The sequence below is a fragment of the Hemiscyllium ocellatum genome, chromosome 30 (assembly GCF_020745735.1).
Source record: "Hemiscyllium ocellatum isolate sHemOce1 chromosome 30, sHemOce1.pat.X.cur, whole genome shotgun sequence".
Classification (NCBI taxonomy): Eukaryota; Metazoa; Chordata; class Chondrichthyes; order Orectolobiformes; family Hemiscylliidae; genus Hemiscyllium; species Hemiscyllium ocellatum.
Window position 1 is genome coordinate 22904100 of NC_083430.1, and position 10138 is coordinate 22914237.

At 42.8% G+C, this 10138-nt stretch overlaps 1 protein-coding gene across 1 annotated transcript; it reads right to left on the reverse strand.

Annotated features, from left to right (window-relative positions):
• Positions 1-636: 636 nt before the first annotated feature.
• On the reverse strand, positions 637-10138 carry LOC132830084 (interferon alpha-inducible protein 27-like protein 2A). Its single transcript, XM_060847559.1, has 4 exons — positions 10063-10138; positions 2971-3032; positions 1199-1360; positions 637-831 (listed from the first exon to the last, which is right to left on the reverse strand). Exons 2-4 carry the CDS (start codon positions 3002-3004, stop codon positions 758-760), a joined length of 270 nt encoding a protein of 89 aa, XP_060703542.1. The 5' UTR covers positions 3005-3032; positions 10063-10138; the 3' UTR covers positions 637-757.

The following is a 10138-nucleotide window of genomic DNA, read 5'->3' on the forward strand; positions in this document are numbered from 1 at the left end:
TCGGTGTAGACTTGATGGTCTGAATGGCCAGCTTCCACACTGTAAGGATTCTATAATTCTACAAATGTACGATTAAGGCTCAAAACTGAAAACTCAAATGAGGATCTCAAAGCAAGCCAGGGTTTTGAGGATTAAAGCAGTTACCATTTTTCCAAATTGTGACAAGTGTGCCTTAAATAAGTTAAAACACAAATTAGAGAAGAATTACTCTGAAAAAAAATCTACCATTGGTTAATAATCCAGAAAAGGTCATGAATGTTTCATGAGATAAATTTTAGTGTGAAGCCGGATGCTGGCACTTTTATTCCTTCACAAGATGTGGGCATCACTATTGCCCAGAGGGCAGTTAATAATTAACCACATTGTTGTGGGCGTGTCGTCACATGTCAATCAGAAAAGGATGGCATGTTCCCTTCCCGAAAGTGAACCAAAAATCATGATTATCATTAGGGTCTTGATTTTATAATCCCTTATTTTTGAATGGAAATTTCCCCCATCTGCCAGGGTAGATTTGAACCCAGAGCATCACCCGGGTCTAGCAATAATACCCCTAGGCCATTGGTGCAAACAATTTGAGCAAAACTGCTGCACAAGAACTTCCCATATTTGGGATGAAGAAACAGACAGAGAGAAATGTTCGATTATGCAGAGCTTTTATTGAATTTCAGCATCAGGCTTCAGTTGCCTTTTCCCTCCTCTGATTCAGAATAAAAATTATTTATTTTCCGTTGTCTTTAGGCATTTTTATTTTCGAATGTTAGAAAAGTGCACCAATGAAAGCACCTGCAGCTCCCAGTCCAAGTTTGGCAGCTACTGGGATTCCAGCCGCCCCTGCAAAGAACAGAAAAGCAAAGCACATCCACATGACATATCCTGAATTTATTAATCTCAACATTTCTTACAATTCTGGTCTGAATGATATTCTTGGGAAAGACAGAATGCATTGTGAAATTGTTAGATAGCTAACTTCCTTATTTGTAATCACAATAAAGCCAACCCTTACACTGCTGAGGTTAAAACATCAGTTGTATTAATATTTATTGCAAAACTGTCACTTAGCTTTTGTAAAGTCTACTCCGAGAGAAGCATCCAAAACAATAAAATATTATTGGGTACAGTCATCAATGCTAAGACTTCATCAGTGAAGTTTTGAAGCAGAAATCCTGAGAACTATTCATTACTTATCAGCAGATTTTACCAGCAGATTGAAGGAGGGCCACCAGACTTCCAGCAGCTACTCCTCCCCCATTGGCGATAGCTGCTGAAGACATCATACTTGCTGCAATGGAGCCTCCTGCTATTCCAGCACTGGTAAATCCCACAGCTCCCAGAATCACCGGGGCAGCAGCAGTGGTTATAACTGAAAGATAATATTTCCCCATTTCAGTACGGCACAATGTTCAGAAATTTAATATTGATTAAAATACCAGGGAATCAAGTGGCAGTTTTTAAATTTGAGAACAACATTGATCCAACTTAATATTGCTCAAAACCTGAAATTCTAAAGTCCACTTCCTTCCCATCTGCAATTAAGGTCAATTTCCTTCACCATAAGTCCATCCAGCCTTTTTGAAATATCTGGTATATTTTGCCTTTGGTTGATGTTGGTTTGTGGACCTGTTGCCGTGTGTTGATTGTTGTCCTGGTGTTCAGTCTAGGTGTGTTCTTTTGTGTTTGTTTCCACAATTTGCGTCGATGTTTTCTGTTGTTGCTCAGCATTGTTTCATTAAGTGTTGTGAGTGTCTAAGTCTGAGTTCACTGTTTACTTTGTATATTAGTGCAAGAAACCAGGGTCCCACTTTGTGATGTATCCCACATGTCGGTGAAGCAGTTCCACACCTGCACCACTTTTATCCTCCCATGTTTGTCGAGAAATATATTATTGCAAGAAACCAGGTTCCCATTGTAGGGTGTGTTCCACATGTTGGTGAAGTAGTTCCACACCAGCACCACTTTTATCCTCCCATGTTTGTCAAGAAGTGTGTCCTGATTCTCAGAGAATTTGGAGAGATGATGAGTTCTCACTTGCTTTGTGTTAACGCATTTACTGACAGACTAATCTATTGATTCCTGCAGCTTTTGCCTGTGGATGTCAATTCCACCTGGTAAATCCCAAAATTGATAATTGAATGCAGCTGATCTTTTATCATGTTCCATATTTTTGAGGGAATGTCCTAGTTTGCTTCACACAAGTCCAAAAAACTGACTTGGTGTAAGCTCCTATTACAAACTGCTGGATATATTTTCACAGTTTGCCTAACTGGTTCTGCAACTTCTTGACCTATGTAGCATAACTGCATCCTTTGCTTAATCTTGGATCAGATAATATATGGCATTCTATTTTATCCTGGTGGATTTGATAGCCATTCTGCTTTGCATAGAGTTCAGTACTTATTGTTCGTTTTCTATTTTGTAGATTGCACCCTCTTTTCGTGATAGCTCTTTTGGCTCATCATTCTTCATGCAGACCACCTTTCTTGTCATTGCTAGAATTTAGACAAGGTGGATTTGAATTAGCTGTCTGTCTGCACAAACCAACCAACTGGAGATACACAATCTAGAAAATAATCTTATTGTCTTCTGTTTTCTGAACTATGCGAACATCTGGATTGTAGTTATACTTTGCTGTTGCTCCTTTCAGCCTACAAGCTTGCAAGGCTGGTTTCTTCTTTGATTCATTTTACTTAAAAGTAAATATATCAGCTGAATACCAGGGAATAATATATTAGCTTAAATAAATGTGGTGAGTTCACATACAGCTAAACAAATATATGTGTCGTCCAAAGTAATGTCCTGACACAGCCTGTGACTAGAGTTCCACATTGCAGACAGCATGTTGCCTTCTCAGAACAGCCACAACCATCTTCCTTGTGCTTGTTATGATTCCAGTTAGTGGAAAGATTTCCCCTTGATTTCCCTTTTACTTTCATTATTTAAAGAAAAGGATTTATATGATTGAATAGCGCTTACCTGCACCTGTTATTATAGCTCCAATTCCCAGCATGATTGTCTCCAGATATTCACTCTACAAACTGAATAAAGGTTTCATGTTAAAATCTTGATCCTAAAGTTTTTATTACAGAAATAAATAATATAAACATCACATCTTCCCTCACCAGTGTCGCACACATCCACCCCAGATACACATAAATGTTATTCACTTTTATTGTGACTGTTCTTTCGTTTCAACGCACGACCATGAATTCAAGAGGTTGGTTCAATTATCTAGAAAGGAAGCCTTTTACCTTTATACAATACATTTGTAGACACCAGGCATCCCAAAGTGCTGTACAACTAATAAATGTTTCAGTGTGGGAAAGAGCAAACAGTTTGTTGCAGCAACGCCAACAAAAATCAGTACTTTTGAAAAATTCTTTCACAGAATGTGAGAATGGCTTGCCGGTCTCGTATTTATTACACTTTCCGAAACACCCTTGACAAGGTGGTGGTAAGATTATTGAATCACTGTAGTCATAGGGATGTTTTTAGTGAAGTCCCCATGCCTCAGGTGAAAATGGTAAGAGGTTGAGAAAGAGAGATCTCCGTGTTGACCAGAGCCACTGAGAGAATTGATCTGTACTGTTGGCATCGCACTGAGTCACAAACTAGTCAACCAACCATCTGAGCTAAACAACCCTGAAGGTACATCTATACTGCTGTGAGGTAGGAATTCCAGAATTTTGACTCAAGAAGCAGCAGCAATAAAGTTCCAAGTCAGGATGGTTTGTGGGTTATAAGGGAACATGCAGGTGATGGTGTTCCTATGTATCTGCTGCTCTTGCCTTTCTAGGTTTGGAGGGTGTGTGTTTGTATGGTACTGTTAAAATAGCCTTGGTGAGTTGTTGAACTGGGTCTTGCCATTGATACATTGCTGACTCTGTGCATCAGTGGTGGATAGAGTGACTACATGATTCATTTGCAAGTGGGCTTCTCTGATCTGGATGGTGTTGAGCTTCGTCAGCATTGTTGGATTTGCACTCATACATGAAAGTAGAACACACTCCATTGTTCTCCTGACATGAGCCTTGAAGGTGGGGAGTCAGGCTGTGGGGAGCAAGGAAGTATATTCCGTGCCTCAGAATGCCCAGTCTCTGGCCTTTTCTTGAAGCCAGTGTATTTAATGGCAGGTCCAGTTCAGATTCAGGTCATTGCTAAGCTACCAGGATGATGTTTATGGGATTCAGGGATAGGACCCCACCAAGTCATCTCCCACCAATAGATTCACAGTCTTTGTAGAACCGCAACTGTCACTATACCAAGGCTTTTGAGATGACACTCTCTGGGTGAACTTTTATGAGAGAAACCTTTAAACAGTTTCTGGTTAGCTCTTTCACTAGCTCTGTGATGTTTATCCAATCGTTTGATGGCAAGTCAGGAATCCTTGTTGCAGGGAGTGCTCAAAGACACAATGCATCTCTGAAAAGTGATTGTTTCATCCCATGGAGCTGATTATACACAAGGAGCAATTTCTCCTTGTGTAAAGAAGACTTGGCTGGTAACTTGTCCCACTTCCACCTTATACGAGTCTAGGCTTGGGACTTTCAAGGCACTGACCGTGGCCCCTTTATGGTCAGTGCTGATGTATTTCACAGATTGTTTTGAGGATGAATGTGCCCTGACCTCACTTACTCTTCTTACCTCTGCTGTCTGTTTCTGTTCCACTGTTTATCTCTCCTATTGCTGGTAAAGTATTCCAAGATTCACATTTGTCTTGGTTTGGATTTTTATAGGTTAATCTGTAGATATTAGGCAGGACAGCCGAGACTTGGACATTGGAATCCTTTTGTTCCTACATGAGTTCCAAGACTGCTAGTCACATGCCTCCATTACACATCCGTAGGCACTGAGAAAAGCAGTCTATGGTTGATCAGAACAGACAGACGTATCAGCAGGCAACATGGAATACTCCTCATGGGCCTTTCCCACCGGCTTACCCCACATCAGGTGTGTCCAAAGCTCCACTGGCCATTGTCATTCAGCTGCCTGTTTTTCAAAGGTTGCAAAGGAAGTTTTAGAAGTCATGATTTGGAGATAACTTGGTGTTGTGTGGTTTTTAACATTGAAGTTTTAGAAATCCACCTCTTTGCATTTAAAGACAAACTGGGATTGCTTTAGGAAATCAAAACTTGGTGTTGAGGTGAAGATTATTTAAACTAGTTTTGGATAAAGTCGTATTCTCCTTAGCTGCTGTAATCTGTATCAGTTCCCCGTTTTTATGGGCACCGGTGGTAAAGCCTGCTTTATACTTCCTTTGGAATTTTCTTGCACCCTTTTGCTGAAAGGCATGGTGGCTCAGTGGTTAGCAATGTTGTCTCACAGCACTAGGGTCCCAAGTTCAATTCCAGCCTTGAGTGACTGTCTGTGTGGAGTTTGCACATTCTCCCCGTGTCTGCGTGGGTTTCCTCCCACAGTCCAAAGATGTACAGTTCAGGTGATTGCCCGTAATGTTAGGTGCATTAGTCAGAGAAAAATGGAACTGGGTAGGTTACTCTTCAGAGGTTCGGTGTGGACTTGTTGGGCCGAAGGGCCTGTTTCCACACTGTAGGGAATCTAATCTATTCTAATTTGATCTAAAAGCCTTGCCATTTCAGTGTGTGCAAAAGATGAATGGCTTCAGGCTTAAATGACATCATGAGAACCTTAGTCTGGCTAGGGTCATAGAGATGTAAAGCATGGAAACAGACCTTCGGTCCAACCCGACCAGATATCCCAACCCAATCTAGTCCCACTTGCCAGCACTTGGCCCATATCCCTCCAAACCCTTCCTATTCATATACCCATTCAAATGCCTCTTAAATGTTGCAATTGTACCAGCCTCCACCATTCCTCTGGCAGCTCATTTCATACACGTATCACCCTCTGCGAGAAAAAGTTGCCCCTTAGGTCTTTTTTATATCTTTCCCCTCTCACCCTAAACCTATGCCCTCTAGTTCTGGACTCCCCGACCTCAGGGAAAAGACTTTGCCTATTTATCCTATCCATATTCCTCATAATTTTGTAAATCTCTATGAAGTCACCTCTCAGCCTATGACGCTCCAGAGAAAACAGATCCAGGGAAAACAGCCACTCCCTGTAGCTCAGATCCTCCAACCCTGGCAATATCCTTGTAAATATTTTCTGAACCCTTTCAAGTTTCACGACATCTTTCCGTTGGAAGGAGACCAGAATTGCATGCAATATTCCAACAATGGCCTAACCAATGTCCTGTACAGCCGCAACATGACCTCCCAACTCCTGTACTCAATAGTCTGACCAATAAAGGAAAGCATACCAAATGCCTTCTTCACTATCCTATCTACTGTTGCAACAGAAAAACCAGGACAAAATAACCTCTTGAAAGCCACAGCATCATCACTCTGGGTTATGACATTGAATTCAACAAATAATCTGTGATGGCACAAAATATAAAAAAAATCTCGAAAGCTGTCAGATTGTTCTAAAGTTCTTCAAGAAAAAAGGATGTTACTTTTGCCTCTTCTGCTTCAGACTCGGGGGTGAATTTTGACCCTTAAATTTAGATGGAGTAGGGTTAGGTAAAATGTCAAAGTATTTAAAAACCTCAATAATTTCACAACCAAAAGCAAGCTATTCGTGCTAAACCTTTCAGAGACGCCGCTTTGGCCCCAGTTGGGATATTGTGTTCAGTTCTGGACTGCACCCTTGAGGGAAAGTTGCCATGATCTCAGTGAGGGTGCAGAGGAGATCTGTTTGAATGGTATCTTGATGAGAGACCTCAGCTCTGTGGAGATTCTGGGATTATTCTCCATGGGGCAGGAAAGTCTAAGGGGAGATTGGATGGAGCTGTTGGAAAATCAGGAATGGCTTTGATCGATGAAAGGATGATAATCAGTTTTCAGAAACAGAAAGATCAGGAATCAGAAACCACAGGGCTAAGGTGATTGACAAAGCATCAGAAGTCAGAAAATAAATGTGCAACAGGTTTTGTAGTGAGGAATAGTAAGCAGGGAGATGTGATCCGTTTAACTCAACCTGAAGCCAAAAACTGGTGAGTGTGCAGGATGAGGCCTGGGAGGCTTTCGGAGAGAAGCTGGCACTGTGGGGGCAGGGCTGCAGGGAACGTGTTGGACTGTCAGTAGGCAGAAGTGGAGTCAGAGTCACAGCATTGAAAGGAGCAGCAGTGAGAGAGCTCGGTCATCAGTTGGTGAGGAGTAGAGAGAGATTCAAAGGAAGTGAAAGTTGGTCACTGGGATTATGAGGAGAGACGAGGATTGTTGGGAGAGAAGGATGAGGTACGGTCCATTGGCGCAGAACAGTGTGAGTCAGATCTTTACGGGAGAGGGCGGTGAGATAAAAGACAGGTCATTCGGGGAGAGGGTGAGAGCCGGGCTGTCAACGGAGAGTGGGATGAGGGTGAGAAACAATCCAACTGTTGGCAATATTTTTCTTTCTAAATCACCTTATGCACTGAACAGCGTTTCACAATGTTGATCGGTTTACCTTGCTGTACTCCTCATTGGCCATTCTGTCAGCCTCCTCCATTGGCTAATCAGAAAGTTCAGGCACACTGACAGATAGACTCTTCGTCAGAAAGGGAAACAGGTGTTATGAGGAAAAGGCAGGAAATTGGAGTTGAGGATTATCATTAGCCAAGATATCATTGAATGGCAGAGAGAACGTGAGGGGCTGAAACACTGGCTCTGTCTTTATGCTTTATGATCTCATGGACACACTCCCTTCAGGGATATTATTCAGCAAACCTTCCAGACCTGAAACAATAACAGGAGGGCTGGCTGAGTGAGAGAATGGGAAGTGTGGATGGGTGAGTGTGGATGGGTGAGTGTGGATGGGTGAGTGAGAGAATGGGAAGGGTGGTTGGGTGAGTGTGGATGGGAAGTGTGGATGAACCAGCCCAGGCCCCCTCAAAGTATTTTCAGAAGGTGGCCCAGACCCTAACCTTTTCTTATTTTAGAGGTGGATGTGAAGTACGTTCCAGATGTAATGCGCCTGGTCAAACCACTCGACATTTAACTATAGAATTGAAATAAATTGTGTTTTGTTTAAGTACAAACAAAAGGAAGAGGAATTTGGAATACCCTAACGTTGGAAAAGTTAACAGAATAGCAGAAACCCTACCTATTACTAATTAACTGTTCCAGTATAGTAACATCCCATAAACCCACTCCTTGGCAAAAGGGTAAATTCGGACACAGACATAATTGTCCTGTCCAAGAGGAAACTATATCACGAGAGATTTCAGACAATATAGTAGCAGGGAATTTTACTGAAGCTCCAACTCTTCTGGAATCCAAACAACTTTTGACAGCTACAGCTAAAAAAAACTAGAAAGCTTGACCTGGCCGCACTTCCTAGCTCCATCCATTTCCTTGGTGATCAAGGACCAAGCCAATTTCTCTCCTTAGCACTGCTTCATAACCGAAAATGAAAAAAAAATGGTTCTTATTGGTCAGCTGTGCTGAATGTCAATTTACTGATTTAAATTATCAACTTGTTGTTTCGGAATTATTTTTTCGAATGATGATTACTGCTTTGGCAAACCTTATCTCTCTTGCAATTTGCTCATCAGTCCATGAGTGAAAATAAAATTGAGTAGTGCACACCCTCCTCCAGCATGAGGAAAGGTTGGACAAGTCAAAGTTATCTGTTCTCCTCCTGTGCTGCTCAGTCTCTTGCTGCAGACCGGCTTGTTGGCTACATAGAACAGTTGATCTTCCGTAATTACACCGGCACCACTCCCCACCTCTTCCTCCACTACATTAATGACTGCATTGACGCCAGCTCGTGCTCCCGAGAGGAGGTTGAGCAATTCATCAACTTCACCAAGACATTCCACCCTGACCTTAAATTTACCTGGACCATCTCTGACACCTCCCTCCCCTTGCTGGACCTCTCTATCTCCATGCCCCCTACTACCCACCGTCCCAGCCTGGCACCTTCCCCTGCCACTGCAGGAACTGTTAAACTTGCGCCCATACCTCCTCCCTCACCTCTCTCCAAGGCCCTAAAGGAGCCTTCCACACCCATCAAAGTTTTACCTGTACATCTACTAATATCATTTATTGTATCCGTTGCTACCAATGCGGTCTCCTCTACATGGGGGAGACTGGGCACCTCCGAGCAGAGCGCTTTAGGGAACATCTCCGGGACACCCGCACCAATCAACCACACTGCACCGTGGCCTAACATTTCAACTCCCCCTCCCACTCTGCCGAGGACGTGGAGGTCCTGGGCCTCCTTCACTGCCGCTCCCACACCACCAGACGCCTGGAGGAAGAACGCCTCATCTTCCGCCTCGGAACACTTCAACCCCAGGGCATCAATGTGGACTTCAACAGTTTCCTCATTTCCCCTTCCCCCATCTCAACCTAGTTCCAAACTTCCAGCTCAGCACTGTCCCCATAACTTGTCCTGTCTATCTTCTTTTCCACCTATCCACTCCACCCTCTCCTCCCTGACCTATCACCTTCATCCCCTCCCCTACTCACCCATTGTACTCTATGCTACTTTCTCCTCACCCCCACCCTCCTCTCACTCATCTCTCCACGCTTCAGGCTCACTTCCTTTATTCCTGATGAGGGGCTTTTGCCCGAAACATCGATTTCGCTGCTCCTTGGATGCTGCCTGAACTGCTGTACTCTTCCAGCACCACTAATCCAGAATTTCAGACTGGAGTGGCTATGTTGCCTTGCACATGTGCTTAATATCAAATCTTTGTTCACTTGAACATAGCAGACTTGACAGTAATGTTGTCATCACAACAGAAACACAGCTATAAGCGCTACTCCGTATCACTCAGGAAAGCAAAAAGCCATTAGCTTCAACTTCATGCGGGTAAGAGTAAATTACTATAGATACTGGAATCTATACTGAAAGCAACAAAAGCTGGAGATCATCGCGGGTCAGGCAACTTCATTGGGTCAGAGTCCAATCAAAAAAAATACCATACGCAATGCATTGATGGGTTATGAATATATTGGTGTAATCCTGCAATTATTTTAACTACAGAAAAATAATGTTTCTAAAAATACATACTGTAGAAGACCTAAAGTGCCTGAAATCACGAGTAGATTTGTTAGTTATTACCTGGATAGATCCTGGAATTACCGAAAGACAAACCCAAGCTGGACTAAGGAGGAGTAGCTGTGCAGTGGCTGAATCA